An 18,586-nucleotide genomic window follows, 5' to 3' on the forward strand; every position below is an offset into this window, starting at 1 on the left:
CTGGATCTCCAACTGGATCAAAGTTGGAGTAGAACCCAATGTAAATTTATCTGGGCTTGAGTGGCCAAGAATAACAACAACAACTTGAAATCATATAGTGCCTTTAACATAGTAAAATGTCCCAAGGTGCTTCACAGGAGCGTTATCAAACAAATGGTACCGAGCCACATAAGGAGATATTAGGTCAGATGACCAATAGCTTGGTCAAAGAGGTAAGTTTTATGGAGCGTCATAAAGGAGGCGAGAGAGGTAGAGAGGTTAAGGGAGGATCTGGGTTCTTGCCTGCATGGCTTCCATCAGTTTCTCCATCTGCTGGTTCTGCTCCAGAGCACTCCGCAAGGTCTCCTCAGTGTTAACCAGCCTGTGCTGCAGTTTGGAGATCTCGGTGTCGGTTTCAGTGCCTTGCAGTGAGGCTGGGCGCCGCTTCTGATCTGGTTTATACTTTTCAGTACCCTAAAAAGAGAGAGAGAGAGAGAGAGAGAAATCACGGTCACACAGATCTTAAAAATAACACAAATTCTATTTCATTTGAACCTTCTTTAGCATGATAGATCTCAAACGAAAATCGGTTTGCCACAATGATTTCAGTAAAGGGCCTCACTGCGTGGTGGGAGTCATCACCTAGCACGTGCAGTACTTACTTTGTTTGCCCTTTCAGCACTTTTTTCCTTCTTCATTACTTTTGTTCGCCTTATCTACCTTTCTCCTGTTACCTCTAATGGGCCAAGAGAAAGGAAGTTAGTTTTGTGTAAATGGAGGCCGAGCTTACCCACACTGCTCAGCGAGAGCGAAACTGCTCTCCAACCTGTGGTGATTGCGTTAGCGGTGCCATTCGCAGCAGCATCGGTAAGGCCTCCAGTGGGATGAAATGGACTGTACCCCACCCACTGTTAAATTTAGATCGGGTCGTGAGCGATGTTGGTTGTAGAATTCTGGGTCTGGTGGGCTTAAATGCGTCTTGGGATAACAATGGAAAATCAGCAATTTGGAATACAGCATTTCCAGTTAACACACGACTGAGTGAAATCGAAGGTCGGACAGCAGTCACTATTTCTTTAGAAACATTTGCATTGCAAAAAATAAAACTTACTGTAAATTTGTAAAAAACAAAAAAGCCACAGCAGCAAAAAGCAGAATAAAAGTGCTGCACTTTAAAAACAAACTCAGAATTCCTGTCGCTAGAACGAAAGAAATAACTTGCATTAACGTAGCGCCTTTCACAACCTCAGGGCATCCCAAAGCGCTTCACAGCCAATGAAGTACCAAGAAAAAGCAGAACAAAAAAAAAGTGCTTCAGCCCAAACTCTGAACCTCGAAGGAATATTACTGATGCATACAGTGAATCTCGGGCAGGATTTATGAAGTGGAAGATCGTGAGTTAATTAAAGTACTCTGTCATGAACCTTTAATTAGCTCAGGATTCCAGCATAAACCCTGCTGCATCATTTACATATACCTTGGTAAAATGGGCTGTCCTTTTTTCCTCTTTGCCTCTCTCTGTTATGAAGCTGATCTAGACAATAATATAACACAAGAGTAATTTTTTTTTCCAATTCACTATCAATAATAACTTGTTATAGCTTCTACGTCACAAAACCGACATTCTTTAAGGTCCTACATTATGTAGCCCAGAGCCCATCTTATTCTGGTCCAACAATTTGTCTTAATTCCAGCCCCAGAAAAATACTCCTCACCCCACAATCCATCTAATCTGTGCAGTAGCTACCCTGGGAATGCTCAATGCTGACACTGTGTGCACAAAATGGAAAAGTTTTTCATTCCCAGTGCTGACATCCCTTGACGGGCACAAAGGTTGACCAAAAAATCATTACAAAAAAAATCAATAACTGCGGCTTATGTTCAACAAGCTTTGGTGTCACTTTTCCATTTCTAAGTGTTCCAGTGTTGAACAGTCTTTGTACAAACTGCAGATCAGAAGGAAGATGTAACCTTCAGTCACTAACTAAAACCTCCTGAGTTTGACCACAACTGAGCCCTCCTTTCCATTTTAATTTTATGATCTCCCCCCACCCCGAGGTTCAACATGCTCATGCAACATTCTATAGTTGAGAGAAGACCAATAATAGCCAACCCTCGACACAGACCTCTGCCACGGCCACTCCATAACTAGCCACCAGGGTGCACTACAGAACCCGGAATGACTCTTCCTCCAGATTGCCCTCCTTCATCTGCCCTTCCAATGTTACAACCATGTTTGATCAACTCACTAATGTCCAGTAAACATGAAAGCCAGATTCGGACCACAGAACCTGCTGATGCAAAGTTAATTACATAAGAACATAAGAAATAGGAGCAGGAATAGGCCACTTGGCCCCTCGAGCCTGCTCCGCCATTCAATAAGATCATGGCTGATCTTGGGCCTAAAGCCACTTCCCTGCCTGCGCCCCATAACCCTTCACTCCCTTATCTTGCAAAAATCTGTCTGTCTCCACTTTAAATGTATTTAATGACCCAGCCTCCACAGCTCTCTGGGGCAGCAAATTCCACAGATTTACGACCCTCTGAGAGAAGAAATTCCTCCTCATCTCAGTTCTAAAAGGGCGACCCTTTATTCTAAAACTATGTCCCCGCGTTCTAGATTCCCCCACGAGGGGAAACATCCTCTCTGCATCTACCTTGTCGAGCCCCCCCTCAGTATCTTATATGTTTCAATAAGATCACCTCTCATTCTCCTAAATTCCAATGAGTATTGGCCCAACCTGCTCAACCTTTCCTCATAAGTCAACCCCCTCATCTCTGGAATTAACCTAGTGAATTGTCTCTGAACTGCCTCCAATGCAATTTGGATATCTCGTCAAAAGAAAAACAATTCATCCTCAAGAAATCTGAAAGCGACAAAGAAGCTCAGAGCGGCGGCAGATTTTCCTCATAAAATTGGTTCTGGTTTAGCAAACGTAACAGCTTTGAGGTCAAACCAAACTAAACCAATCCCTAGGTTCACCGATCCTACTGCCAATGATCTACATTGCACCTTCTAGATTGAAGATCATTATAGGCCCAAGGAGCTGCCGTTTACTCACAAGAACATATAGTTTCTCTCGGAGGATCCTGATGTCTTCCTGTAGCTTCTGTTCCTTCATTCTCCACTCAGCTTTATGAACTTCCCGGCTGAGGTCCTTTTCCCCTCCACAGGAGTGACGGTTGGTCTCCAATAGCAATGAGCGTAGTTCGTTTAGATTCCTAGTTTCATGGATAATTGAAAGATTCAGCAATGAGGGGCATGTGGGGGGAAAAAAAGCACAAATAATTGTCAGTGTGCAAGCATTTTGATACAACGCAGATAGAGTGCATACCTGGCCATGATATTGTTAGTCTGATCCAAGACTAAAATCAAACAGAAAACTGACAATGTCTCTGTCTGGTGAAGGTGGAGAGGAATGCTGTTATGATAAAAGCTTAGAACAGCCCAAGTTGCTGACAATTCGCCTGGCGTGATCCAGCATTTAAACAATGAATATAAGAACTGAAGAATAATCAAGGGCAAGAAAGATCCATTTGACCCATTAAACCCATCCCTTCAGTGCCCTAACTCTCCCAGATGAGCAGTCAACAACATTTTCAACACCCTACATTTTGTTCCTACTATCTTCCCTAACACATTGTTCCAAACATTGATCACTGAGTAAAGTTCGTCCTAATCTAATTAAAAGTTTAGCGTACCCCAAAATTACAACTCTCGGAGTGTCACACCTCGAATGCGTCACACCTCGAAAGCGTCACACTTCGAAAGCGTCACACTTCGAAAGCGTCACACTTGCAAAAAACATTGCCAGGAATTTCCTCGGGGGGTTTTCCCAATCGGCTGAAACCCCGTTTACTTGCTTTATATGAGGTTTCTGCTGAAATTACGGCTCCTGATTGGGAGAATGGTTGAGGAAATTCCCGGAGCACGTGTGCGTAGGGCAAAATACTATGACTGGCTCAAATAACCAAATGCTGTTAATTTAGCTATGCCGATAGATCCAATTGATTCATCGAGAAACGATGAGCCAATGCAAAACCAGTTCCATTCACGAGACAGGAAGGAGAACTTCCAAATCAGCAAGGGACAAGCATTGCTTACTGATATTTGTCTAATGGATCTGTAGTTGCCTGCATTGGATTTGTTACCAGTTCTAAATTTAAGTGATACATTTGCTTGCTTTCAGTCCTGTAAAACCTTCCCAATGCCCAGTGAATCCTCCATGATGACAGTCAATGCCCTGTAAATTTCCTCCGTAGTCTCCTTCAGCACCCCGGGATATGTACCATCTGACCTGGGGGATTCACTAGTCTTCAGTCCCTTTAACTTATCAAGTATCTCTGCCACAGTGACTCCAAAATTCGACGTGATATTTGGTGTCCTACAAGCTGGATAGAAAACTAACCCTGGATTTTTCAATCAGCATTATTTTAAGACCATCGGTAACCGTTAATTTTAAACAGGTTGTGCCGACAGTAAAATAACACAAGTCAGAAAATATAGGCTTTAGTAAATACTGCTAGAAAGTCATCCATTAATAGAGGTAGAACAAACTTGCATTTATATATCGCCTTCCGTATCCTCAGGATATCCCAAAGTGCTTCACAATAAATGAACTACTTTTGTTATGCTAGCAAACAAGGCAGTCAACTTGCAGGATCAAACTGGAGAGATAACCCCCGGCCTCTCATCTTCACTGCCAACCATCTTCTTAAACCCCTCTCCCCCGCCCCCGTCACCCTCACCTCCAGCAAGTGCGAGCAGCTCATGGATTTCTTTGTCACAAAGATTGAGATACTCTGTTCAGCTGCCTCTGTTGCTTTCACCCCCACCTTGTCTACCAAGTCAAATCTCCCCAAGTCTCCCCCCGTCCAAGCCCTAAACCCGCGTCTTTCTTTAGATTTGCTCCCATCTCCCTTCATGTCCTCTCTGAGCTCACATTGTCCATCCTGCCCCATTCCTACTAAGTTGCTGACCACCCAACTGCCCTTCCTGCTCCCCATGCTAATTGCTGTTGGAAAAGGTTCTCTCTCCTCGGCTAATGTCCCCCTCCCTTTCCAAACTGCCATCACTCCCCGCGCCAGAAAACCTACCCACGGCCCCACTGTACTTGCGAACTACTGCCCTATCGCCCACCTCTCTTTCCTCTCCAAAGTCCTTGAACAGATAAAACAAAAGCAAAATTCTGCGGATGCTGGAAATCTGAAATAAAAACAGAAAACGCCGGAAACACTCGGCAGGTCAAAGAAAGAAAAAGACTTACATTTCTATAGCGCCTTTCACGACCACCGGACGTCTCAAAGCGCTTTACAGCCAATGAAGTACTTTTTAAGTGTAGTCATTGTAGCAATGTAGAAAATGCGGCAGCCAATTTGTGCACAGCAAGCTCCCACAAACAGCAACGTGATAATGAAAAGATAATCTGTTTTAGTGATGTTGATTGAGGGATAAATATTGGCCAGGACACCAGGGATAGCTCCCCTGCTCTTGTTCGGAATAGTGCCATGGGATCTTTTACGTCCACCTGAGAGAGCAGACGGTGCCTCGGTTTAACATCTCATCTGAAAGACGGCACCTCCGGCAGTGCAGCACTCCCTCAGCACTGCACTGGAGTGTCAGCCTAGATTTGTGTGCGCAAGTCTCTGGAGCGAGACTTGAACCCACAACCTTCAGGTCAATGAAAGGTTCTCGAGCTGAAACGTTAACTCTGTTTCTCTCTCCACATGCTGCCCGACCTGCTGAATGTTTCCAGCATTCTCTGTTTTTATTCCTTGAACATATTATCGCTTTTCAAATCCGTGCCCATCTTTCCCACAACTCTAAGTTTCTATCTCTCCAGTCAGGTTTCCATGCTGGCCACAGCACTGAAACAGCTCGTTGTTACCTCTGTAACTGTGACCGTGTTCTTCTTGGACTTTCTGCATCATTTGACATGGTCGACCACACCATCTTTCTTTAATGCCTCTGCTCCGTTGTCCAGTTCAGTGGGACTGCCCTCACTTGGTTCCACTCTTACCTACCCCAATGGTAGCCAGAGCATCTCCAGCATCTCCTCCTGCCTCACACAGAGGTGAGCTGGAGTCCCTCAGGGATCTATTCTTGGCACCCCCCTCCTATTTCTCATCTACATGCTCCAACGCCATCCAAAGACATGGGCCTGAATTTCCTGGGACGTTCTGTCACCGCACCTCCGCAACTTTGTTGGAAGTGCAGCAGAAAGCCTGAATGCACATGTACGCCGATGACTCAGCTCTACCTCACCTCTCTCAACCCCTCCACTGCCTCTGTGTTGTCAGACTGCTCGTCAAACATCCAGTCCTGAATGACCCACAATTTCCTCCAGCTAAGAATCAGGAAGACAAAAGCCATCGCCTTTGGCCCGTGCCACAATCTCCGTTCCCTTGCTACTGATTCCATCCCCTCCCGCTGGCCATTGTCTCAGGTTCAACCAGACTGTTTGCAACCTTGGCGGCCTATTTGACCCTGAGCTGAGCTTCCGACCCCAAACCATCTCCTTCACAAAGACCACTGACTTCCACCTCTGCCCACCTGGTGCAAAAACCCTCACCTATGCCAATGTCACCTCCAGACTCGATTCCAATGCTCTGCGGGCTGGCCTCTGATCCTCCATTAGCTGTCGCTCATCCAAAACTCTGCTGCCAGGTATCCTATCCCGCACCGAGCCCCATTTACTCATCACCCCTGTGGCCTACATGAGCCCCTGGTTAGCGAACACCTCAAATTTAAAATTCTTATCCCCATGTTCAAATCCCTTCATGGCCTCGCCCCTCTCTATCTCTGTAACCTTCTCCAGCCCTACAACCCTCCCAGAACTTGTGTTCCTTTGACTTCGGTCTCTTGTACATCCCCCACTCCCTTCACTCCACCATTGGCGACCGAGTCTTAGCCATCTAGGCCCTAAGTTGTGGAATTCCCTCCCAAAACCCATCCACCTCCAGCTCCCACTAAACCCCTCTTTAAAAGCTTGGTCAAAGAGGTGGGATTTAGTCACCCCTCTTAATATCTCCTTAGTTGGCTTGGCGTGTAATTTTTGTCGGATGGGACATTTTTCTGCATTAAAGGCGCTATATAAATGCAAGTTGTATACAACATCGTCGAATAAACAGCAAATGAAATGAGATAAATGATAAACTGATCGTTTTCTTTGGTCAGGATACCAGGAGAATTCAACCAACATCGCATTCATTTCATTGTGGGCCTGCTGTTAAGGTTTAGTAATTTAGCAGGTTAGTGTTTATGTTGCTAAATTTTAAATCAGCTCCTAAAATTGCTCGTGAATAAACGGGTATAATTTATGTTAACACGTTGGCTGGCATTAACAGGTTCACTGCTACTAAACAAGCTCTTAACACGCAATGAACTAGATCCGTGCCCAATTGCTCAGGCTTGATTCAAGTGTCCATTATACTAATGGAGCGCATTCAAGAGTCAGTGTTCCAGCAGTGAAAGGGACAAGGAGATGCATAAAGCAACTTGAAACCATGGAGGGAGTGCAGCGAAGATGCACCAGACTGATACCTGGGATGGCAGGAATGACGTATGAGGAGAGATTGGGTCGATTGGGCTTATACTGGAGTTTAGAAGAATGAGAGGGGATCTCATTGAAACTTATAAAATTCTAACAGGACTAGACAGTCTAGATGCAGAAAGGATGTTCCCGATGGCGGGGGAGTCCAGAACCAGGGGTCACAGTCTAAGGATAAGGGGTAAAGCATTTAGGACTGAGATGAGGAGGAATTTCTTCACCCAGAGAGTGGTGAACCTGTGGAATTCTCTACCACAAAAGGCAGTTGAGGCCAATTCATTAAATATATTCAAGAAGGAGTTAGATATAATTCTCAAGGCTAAAGGGATCAAGGGATATGGGGAAAAAGCAGAGACCGAGTACTGAATTTGGATGATCAGCCATGATCTCATTGAATGGCGGAGCAGACTCGAGGGGCCGAATGGCCTACTCCTGCTCCTATCTTCTATGTTTCTATGAAGCAGACAGGACAGCAGACAGGACACAGGAGAAGGTGAGACAAATGTGCAGAGTACCAAGGAGATTGGAGAAAACCCCAGGCTGTCCTGATGAGAAAGTGCCTGGGGCATGTGTTACCAATGAAGTCAATGCCATTGGTTATATTGCTGTGATGCAGCATATCTGAACTTGAGAAGGCAAAGCTGAGGAGTAATAGCACACAATCCTGTTACAATGTGAACTTTGCATTGTGAATGATTATGTACACAGGATTAGTACGTCACCCACAGGACCGCTGAGATTTACCAGCGCTACTGACTGCTGCTGCTATCAGTTCAGGAACACTTGCTTTTCTATTACTTACAGTGCAAAATAGTCAGAAGTTTACAAATAGCATGAATACTAGCCGTCTTGCGGCATTACTTTTTGTATTGTTGGGTCTACAGCACAGTTGTGATGCTGAACTGCTAGCCTAGCCTATGGCCACTGCTTTAAATGGGTACAGTCAGGTAGCTGTAGTTACTTATAAATTGCTCAGATCAATCAAAGTTGAAACTGCTTGTAAATTTTAGGCACTAGTTTAAAAAAACACCTTTCTTTTGCCATCTGTAACAAAATGTGGCATTTGGTCTGTGACATCTGGAGAGGAGGCAGCGGGGAGGGGGAGAGAGAACAGGAGAGGAGAGTAGGAGGTGGAGAGGGGTGGAAGAAGTGGGAGAGAGAGAAGGGAGAGAGGGGAGAGGTAGCAATGGGAAGGAGGACAGGGGAGAACAGTAAGAGGATGAGGAAAGGGAATGGGAGAGGGAGAGAGGGGAGTGAGAGAGAATGGGGAAGGTGGATGAGGTGACTGGGAGGGAAGAGAGAGAGCGAAAGAGGAGGACGACAGAGGGAGGTGGAGGATGTTTGAATAATTGGTGGCTTGGGGGGGGGGGGTGGGTGGCTGGAAAAATCCCAGGGTCCTTTTTGATGTTCTATGGAGGAGGGGGCAGTAGGCAAAGGACAATTTCCCTACTCCTATTAGGGGAGAGGAAGAATGAAACAATTCATTGCCCTACTCAGTAGGGAGGGGGCAAGGGCTGAAATGTTGCTGAAGTTGAGAGGGGATAAAGGCTGGAAAGCAGGTCAATATTGGGGAGGGGAGAGGAACGGGGGGTGGTGTGATGAAATAACTCTGTGTTTTGGCATTCGTATTGTTGTTGTTGTTGTTGTACTTGTTAATGTCTGCAATGTTCCACCGGTGTAACCACTAATGCTCCTCCCTAGCCCCGCCCCTCTTCTGGAATGTTCTACCAAGGGCTGGGTCGGTGATGACTGTGTTAACTTGATGCCATGTTCTTACTTAATAAAAGCCTTTAGTTTTAAGCTTTAACCTCATGGATTCAGGCAGTTATTTGGCACATCAATTTTATTAAGTAACAACTTTTGGAAGATGGATCAATTTTTGAAACCAGACTGTCTGGATATTGATCCCCATTCGGCAGACGTGTCGAAGAAATTTACGCATTGGCTTCGATGTTTTGAACACTTCATCGCATCGGTTGATTTGACGGTTAACAAGTTGGGTCTTCTAACCAACTTGGTAAGTCATCAAACTTACTCGATAATTGAAGATATTACTACATATGAAGAGGCCCTCGCAGCCCTTAAGGCCCAGTACCTTAAGTCGGTTAATGAAGTATATGCCAGGTATCTTTTGTCTACTCGCAGGCAATTACCTGAGGAATCTCTGGACGATTTCCTGCAGGACCTTAAGGCTTTGGCTAAGGATTGCAACTATAAGGCTGTCTCTGCCATCGTGTATCAGGAAGAAGCCATCCGCAATTCTTTCATATTTGGCCTCCGATCTAATTATATTAGACAGAGACTCCTCGAGAACGACTCGTTAGTTTTAAAAACGGTCGTCGCTACTGCTCGATCGTTAGATGTAGCCCAGAAGAATTTAGAAGTGTATGCATCAGCCCATGCGTCTCTCTCAGCCTCGTGTGTTCCGAGTATGGAGGCATCCATAACACCAATGGAGCCTCCACTTAATCCTATTGTTGCGGCAGTACCCCATGGGTCTAAGTGTTATTTTTGTGGCCGATCTAAACACCCCAGGCAAAGATGCCCAGTCAGAGAGGCTACCTGTTTTAAATGTAAGAAACGGGGACATTTTAGTAAAGTGTGTAAGGGTAATCCTGTACCCGATGTCTTCTCTGCTGCCGCCCATCGTTTTACTCTAGCCTCGGCTACGGTTGACCAGACCATACCGTGTTCCTTGTCGAAATCTATGATGGACATCAAGATTAATGGTCGTCCTACTGGGTGTTTGATAGACTGTGGCAGTACTGAAAGTTTTATACACCCCAACCTTGTTAACTCCTGTTCGTTGAAGATGTATCCTACTCAAAGTGAAATTGTGATGGCGTCCAAGTCCCTTACTTCGGAGGTAACTGGATATTGTAAAGTCACATTTGTTGTGTCTGTGTGTTGATAGAGACACTGAAGACAGGAGTTGGTTTCATAGGTGTTTACTAAACAAAGTCTGGAGGGGAACTAACAGATATAACACAATATACAGGCTTATATAGCCCGAGTGGCCATTACCGGCATTACAGCACACATGGGGCTCTTAAAGGCACATACACTACAATTCCTCCCCTTTTAGCTAACCAGTACATAATATTTTAAGTAATTATTAATTACATGTTATAAGAAAAATAATATACACATTGCTGCAGTTAATTAATTATAAGTCAGTCTCTCTGGAGGCTTCCTGACTCGGTCCGGATAACGCCTCGGTGGTGTAGTAGTTTCTGGTGGTGTAGTAGGTTCTTTTGGCAAGGCTGATTCGGCTTGAATGCCAGTGTCGGGTTCATCGGGTTCCAGTATCACCGGATCGGAGGTAGATATGGGTATCTCTACTTCATCGTTAGGCGTATAGAGTTGTGGTGTAGGTTGTCCCTTTTCGGATGACTCTATGATTTGGTCAGCATGGCGCCTTATTATGCTTTCTCCGATGTCCACGGTATACATCAGTGGTCCTAGTCGTGTGCAGATAGTTCCAGGCTGCCATTTCTCGGTACGGTAGTCTCGGGCCAAAACTTGTTGACCTATCTGGAAGGTTCTAGTTGGCCTTTCATTCATGCCTTGAAATTGCCGGTTCTCCACGTCCCTTCTGATGTTGGGCTTGATCAAATCCAGCCGGCATCTTAGGCTTCTATTGAAGAACATCATGGCGGGAGTTTGGTTGGTAACCATATGTGTTGCATTCCTGTATGCGAACAAGAAGTTATCCACCTTGTGCTGAAGTTTTATGTCTTCATTACCCATGGCCTTTATGGCCTTCTTGAAGGTCTGGACAAACCTTTCAGCCAAACCATTGGTGGCGGGATGGTATGGGGCGGACGTGTAGTGCTTAACCCCATTGTTTTTTAAGAACTTCCTGAATTCTTCGGACACAAATTGCGGTCCATTATCAGAACAGATCTGTTCCGGCAGCCCATTCCTGGCAAATATGGTCCTTAATACTGTGATGATTTTTTCCGTGGTGGTGGAGGACATCTTTATTACCTCCGGCCACTTGGAGTGTGCATCAACCGCGATTAAGAACACTGAGTCCATAAATGGACCAGCAAAGTCGATGTGTACCCTTTGCCAGGGAGATGAGGGCCACTCCCATGGATGTAGAGGGGCTTGGGGTGGAGTGTTTTGGACCTTCTGGCATCCTAGGCAGCTCGTGGTCATTTCTTCTATGTCTCCATCGATACCTGGCCACCATATGATATTTGATTTTGGAAAAATTCGCACTTGGGGCGATTTGCTCGTAGGCCCCGTTCTCTCAACCTAGTGAGCACCTGCTCCAAATTGGCAAGGTGCTCGTTGTCGTTTTCTCCTGTTACAAGGATGTTGTCTAGGTAGCATTGAGTCCCCGGAATCCCTTGGAGGACTTGCTCCATAACTCTTTGCCAGATAGCTGGAGCGGATGCTACTCCGAAAACCAGTCGATTGTACTGGTACAGACCTTTGTGTGTATTTATCGTGAGATATTTTTTTAGAGGCCTCTTCAACCTCCATCTGTAGATATGCCTGTGCCAAGTCAATTTTGGTGAAACGTTTCCCTCCGGATAGTGAGGCGAAAATATCTTCTATCCTCGGAAGAGGATACTGTACCATGTGAAGGACCGGGTTTACCGTCACCTTGAAGTCTCCACAGATGCGAATTTTTCTCTGTTCTTCAGATTTATCATTATTCAATGCTTTCTTCATGACTGGAACGATGGGTGTTGCCCACTCGCTCCAATCTATTTTGGATAATACGCCTGCATTTTCCAAATTCTCCAGCTCTGCCTCGACTGCTGGACGAATTGCGTATGGCACCGGTCTTGCTTTAAAAAACTTGGGACTTGCTGCATCTTCCACTTTTATTGAGGCGGTGATGCCTTTCAAGGTTCCTAGTTTCTCTTGAAACACTTCTTTGGCATTGGCCAAGATGTCTTTTAATCGTTCAGGTATGACATCATCATCGTTTTTTTTCTTACTGGTCACCGTCAGTGCCTGAATGGAGTGCCAGTCTAAACGTATTTTCCTGATCCATTCACGTCCTAACAGCGGTGGGCCACCATCTTGTAGAATGTATAAATACAACTTTTGTATTTCCTTGCCGTTGTATACAACAGGCACCCTTATTTTTCCTTTGGGGTATACTTTCTGCCCCGTATATGTTTTCAAGATAATGGATGTGTCTTTTAAAGGTATATGCGGAAATAGCCTCTCGTAATCCCGTCGATTTATTACGGTCAGAGCTGATCCTGTATCTAGCTCCATTTTAACTGGGGACCCTGCTATCGTGAGGGTAACCCAAATGGTCTGGTAATCATCTTTGGCAAGTACATTATGTAATTTGAGACAGCTTAGTCTCTTGTTTTCGGAGTCGCTATCGCTCTTCTGGTCTTCGGAGCTATTGTCCATCATCATTTGTACCTTTCTGTACTTTTCTTTATTGATTTTTTTTTCCTGTCTGTGGATTTATTTTGTCCAGATCGGCATACCCGTGCAATGTGTCCAATCTTTCCGCATTGCCTGTATGCTTTGTCCTTGAACCAGCAGTCCCTCTGGTCATGGGTGGATCTGCCGCAGCGATAACATCTCTCGAAACCCTGTGTCATTTCATGGGTGCCGAAGTCCTGTGTCTTTTGTTGTATCTCTGCAGCTCCTCTTGCGGCTGCTTCGTATGATACAGCCATACTGAAAGCCTTGTCCAGTGTTAAATCTTTTTCAGAAAGCAGCCTTTTCTGTGTTCCTTCACTTAAGAGACCGCAGACGAATTTGTCTCGAAGATAATCTGCTAGTCCTGCCCCGAATTGGCAGTGTTTTGATAGCTTTCTTAATTCGGTGAGGTAATCAGTGTTACTTTCATTCTTGTGTTGATTTCTCTTGAAGAATTTGAATCGTTCCGCTATCAGCAGCGGTGTTGGGTTTAAGTGCTCCTGTAGGGTATCAACAATTTCTTTAAAATCCTTGTCCTTTGGTTTGGCTGGAGTGATTACATTTCGTAACAGCCCGTATGTCTTTGCGCCCATTAGATTTAGCAGTACTGAAGCTTTTTTTTCATCTTCTATTCCATTTGCAGTGCAATATACCTCCACTCTTTCCACATATGTGGTCCAATCCTCTATCTCGCTATCAAAAGCATCAATATTGCCAGACTTAGGCATCTTAGAAAAGATATGGCGCTTCCCGCGCTTTTCTTTCTTTTCTGCAGAAAAGATATGGCACTTCCCGCGCTTTCCCGCCGCTGCTGCCGATGACAACGCTGTTTCCCGCGGTTTCAGTTCTTTATTTATTTATTTATTTACAGTTGGAGACTTGTTCCCGCCGGACTTTCTCTCTAGGTCTGAACGCCGACCTGTTTGCAGCGTCGGCCATCTCCCGAGTGCTCCCTCCCCGTCTGTTACTGCTTGCCTCCGCTTTCGCTGCTTGGCCCAGCTGTAGAACCAGCCTCTGGAGCCCCAGCCTGACGCCTAGGAAGGATTAGCGCAGTACCTGCCACCAGCTTGGCCAGCTGGTGAAACCACAGCTTTTTTTCACTTTCTTGATTCTTCTGGACGCCAGAGGAATCGATGTCCTTGAGGTGCTGCCGAATTGCAGGTAAGTCCGTTTCCACTTCGTCGCCACTGTTGTGTCTGTGTGTTGATAGAGACACTGAAGACAGGAGTTGGTTTCATAGGTGTTTACTAAACAAAGTCTGGAGGGGAACTAACGGATATAACACAATATACAGGCTTATATAGCCCGAGTGGCCATTACCGGCATTACAGCACACATGGGGCTCTTAAAGGCACATACACTACAACATTGACCGTTAAGGATACGGAGTATAAGGACTTTAAACTCCTCATATTACCTCAGTTGTGTGTGAACTTAATTTTAGGCTTGGACTTCCAGTGTCAGCATGAGAGCATTACCCTTAAGTATGGTGGATCTCCGCCTCCACTCACAGTCTGCGGCCTTTCTACTTTAAAAGTAAGTCCGCCTTCTTTGTTCGCGAACCTTGCTCCTAATTGTAGACCTATAGCGACTAAGAGTCGACGGTATAGTTCAGAAGATAAAACATTTATAAAAGAGGAAGTGGAAAGGCTTCAATGGGAGGGAATCATCAAACACAGTAATAGCCTGTGGCGTGCCCAGGTGGTGGTGGTTAAAACTAATGAAAAGAAAAGACTTGTGGTCGATTATAGCCAGATTATAAACTTGTATACCCAATTAGACGCCTATCCTTTGCCTCGTATTTCTGAGATGGTGAACCAGATAGCTCAGTACCGCGTGTTCTCCACCATTGATTTAAAGTCTGCCTACCATCAACTCCCCATTAAAATAGAAGACCGACCTTATATGGCCTTCGAAGCTAATGGGTGCCTGTACCAATTCCTTAGGGTGCCCTTTGGAGTGACGAATGGGGTATCCATCTTCCAACGGGAGATGGATCGTATGGTGGATGAATACGCATTGGAAGCAACATTCCTGTACCTGGACAATGTTACTATCTGTGGGCGCGACCAACGGGAACATGATCAAAATCTCGTGAAGTTCCTAGAGACTGCAAAGAGGTTAAACCTGACCTACAACGAAAACAAGTGTACCTTCAATACTACACGTTTGTGTATTCTTGGTTGCGTTGTGGAGAATGGGGTAATCGGGCCAGATCCTGAAAGATTATGCCCACTTAAGGAATTACCTTTACCTCACACTGTAAAAGCTTTAAGAAGGTGTCTGGGATTCTTCTCGTACTATATCAGTGGGTGGCTAACTACTCAGATAAAGTCCGACCTCTTATTAAGTCGACGTCTTTTCCGCTATCGGTGGAAGCTCAGGAGGCTTTCCTTAATATCAAACGGGACATTGAGAAGGCAGTGGTATGTGCCGTGGATGAGAAGATCCCTTTTCAAGTGGAAAGTGATGCATCTGATTTTGCGTTGGCAGCAACTCTTAACCAAGCTGGTAGACCAGTAGCTTTCTTCTCTCGTACATTGCAAGGACCAGAAGTTCGACATTCTTCAGTGGAAAAGGAGGCACAGGCGATTATCGAAGCAGTCAGGTATTGGAGACATTATCTCGCTGGCCAACATTTTACGCTCATTACTGACCAGCGATCCGTGGCCTTTATGTTCAACACTAAGCAGAGAGGCAAGATCAAAAATGATAAGATTTTAAGATGGCGAATAGAACTGTCAACATATGACTATGATATTCAGTACAGGCCTGGAGTATTTAATGAGCCATCGGATGCTTTGTCACAAGGAGTATGTGCTAGTCTAGGTATAGATAAGCTTCAAAATCTCCACGACGCACTCTGCTACCCTGGGGTTACCAGAATGAACCACTTCATTAAGTCCCACAATCTACCCTACTCTATTGAGGAGGTCCGGACAATGACCAGAACCTGTCGTGTTTGTGCTGAATGCAAACCCCGCTTCTATAAACCTTCCAAGCCAGCTCATCTTATTAAAGCAACTCGACCATTTGAGCGTTTGAGTCTCGATTTTAAAGGTCCCCCTCCATCAAGCGACCGTAATGTCTATTTTCTTAATATTATAGACGAGTACTCTCGGTTCCCTTTTGTTATCCCCTGTCCGGATGTGACTAGTGCTGTTGTAATTAAATGCCTCTACCAACTGTTTTCCTTGTTTGGCATGCCTAACTATATACATAGTGATAGGGGTTCTTCCTTTATGAGCGAAGAATTGCGACAGTTTTTGCTATCGAAAGGGATTGCAACGAGTAGAACTACCAGCTATAACCCTCGTGGTAATGGGCAGGTCGAGAAAGAAAATGCGACAGTGTGGAAGGCTATCGTACTGTCTCTGAAGTCGCGAGGCCTGCCGACCTCTCGCTGGCAGGATGTCCTGCCAGACGTGCTGCATTCCATAAGGTCTCATTTGTGTACAGCGACGAATGCCACCCCTCATGAAAGGATGTTTAGTTTTCCAAGAAAAGCTACTAATGGAGTACTGTTACCCACATGGTTGACGACCACGGGCCCTGTGTTGTTGCGCAGACATGCGAGAGGCCACAAGACTGATCCACTGGTGGAGGAAGTACAACTCCTCCATGCTAATCCCCAGTATGCGTATATTCAATATCCGGATGGGCAAGCGGATACGGTCTCTATTAAAGATCTTGCACCTGCTGGAGCTCGAAAAGAGTTCGACTCTGAGAGTAGAGTTTTCAATCGTGGTATTGGACCTTCAGAGACACAAACCCTCAGTGTGGAAAATACTGATGATTCTGGGAATTCGAATGAACTGGAGTTAGTACTCCGGGAGGAGCCTCAGCAAGAGTTATGTCATTCCCAGAGGATTATCAGACCTCCTGACAGACTGAATCTATAGCAGGGGGTGAATGTGATGAAATAACTCTGTGTTCTGGCATTTGTATTGTTGTTGTTGTTGTTGTCCTTGTTAATGTCTGGAATGTTCCACCGGTGTAACCACTAATGCTCCTCCCTAGCCCCGCCCCTCTTCTGGAATGTTCTACCAAGGGCTGGGTCGGTGATTACTGTGTTAACTTGATGCCATGTTCTTACTTAATAAAAGCGGGCAGTAGGCAAGGGACAATTTCCCTACTCCTATTGGGGGAGAGGAAGAATTAAACAATTCATTGCCCTACTCAGTAGGGAGGGGGCAAGGGCTGAAATGTTGCTGAAGTTGAGAGGGGATAAAGGCTGGAAAGCAGGTCAATATTGGGGAGGGGAACGGGGGGCGGGAAAGAGAGGGAAGATTTTCAGGCAGAAGTGCTGCTCACTGGGGGAGTTGAGCACTTGAATGAACTTAAGCTGCATGGCACGGTTTCCATGATTATTACTGTGCTTTGAGTTAAAGCAATGTTATTCAGCCTATTGCAGCATTTTTACATCAGTGTCAATATAACTTCCTCAATAAAATCCAAAGATATAGCATTTATTTATATCTTACTAAAACAAGTTGCCTCAATGACAAAATCCATACAAGACGATTTTTCTCACGAATTCCTTGCTGAGAAATCAGCAGGAGCTGCGAGTACTTGTACAGATGTATTTTCCCTTCTCTGGTTATTCAGTCATATTTGTAAAGCTTCTCACAGCCATCTGCAGCCCCCCCCACCACACCCCTATTTTTAGTCATGTCTGTTTGGCTTTGCCATTGGATAGTTAGCTGCTTCCCCCTCCCCCCCCACACACGCATCTTCTTAGCGACGGTGTCTATGATCAAGACTGACAACCCTCACCTTTCCTTTTTCAGCAGCTCTTGACTAATGAGGACCAGCTGTCCTGAAGCATCATGGGATTTGCGGGTCAGGGCCTCCAGCTCCATTTCCAGTTTGGCTTTCTCCTTTGTCGTTGCATCGGCCTTTTTCTCGGAAGATTTGGACTTGTGTTCGAGAGCTGTGGAAACAGAAAATGCGGTTACCAATCTCACAAAATAACATTACAGAAAGTTCTTCATCTAGGCGATCTGCACAACGAATCAAATCCACTGCATGAAACTCAGATGCAGTATAAGCCAGTTATAAACAGGGTTTGACAGACATAAACATACAGTATCTGGTCTCCTCGTCCCTCTTTTTCTCCTTTTCCTCTATTTCTAACTCCACAGATTGGGAATGAACTAGTTGAGCTGGTGTGCAAACACTTAACACTCTATATAAAGCACATGTGGTATGTGAAAAGGTTATATTTTGCGCCTTTGACTCAGTACAACAGCTTACGCAGGATTGGAAGAGGGAAGATCTGGAGCAGGTAGTGGGAGAGATTAAGGGAAGTGACCATAAAGCGCCAGTAATTCATGTTACACAGCCGACAATAATCCTCTGGTACCTCAACCCAAGCCACTTGCATTTTTATAGCACGTTTAACATCCCAGGGTGCTTCACAGGAGCATAATCAGACAAAAATTGACACTGAGCCAAAGAAGGAGACATTAGAACAGGTGACCAACAGCTTGGTCACAGAGCTAGGTTTGAAGCTGCGTCTTAAAGGAGGGGAGAGAGGTGGAGAGGTGGAGAGAATTGAGGAGTGAATGCCACAGCTTCGGGCCTAGACAGCTGAAGGCATGGCTGCCAATGGTGGGGTGAAGGCCGTGGGGGACGCACAAGAGGCCAGA

The 18,586-nt window shown here is 45.3% G+C and overlaps 1 protein-coding gene across 1 annotated transcript in view; it reads right to left on the reverse strand.

Moving 5' to 3' along the window:
* The window catches only part of clip2 (CAP-GLY domain containing linker protein 2), a 194,050-nt gene that overhangs the window by 24,393 nt on the left and 151,071 nt on the right, over window positions 1-18,586 (reverse strand). Inside the window, exons 13-15 of the mRNA XM_085964309.1 lie at window positions 17,712-17,868; window positions 3,042-3,201; window positions 283-453 (exon numbers count right to left, since the gene is read on the reverse strand). Of these exons, the coding sequence (XP_085820435.1) occupies window positions 283-453; window positions 3,042-3,201; window positions 17,712-17,868 (488 nt within the window). The remainder of the gene's footprint in view (window positions 1-282; window positions 454-3,041; window positions 3,202-17,711; window positions 17,869-18,586) is intronic.

This window comes from Somniosus microcephalus, chromosome 22 (assembly GCF_052327205.1).
Source record: "Somniosus microcephalus isolate GS21.2 chromosome 22, FLI_Smic_1.0, whole genome shotgun sequence".
NCBI lineage: Eukaryota > Metazoa > Chordata > Chondrichthyes > Squaliformes > Somniosidae > Somniosus > Somniosus microcephalus.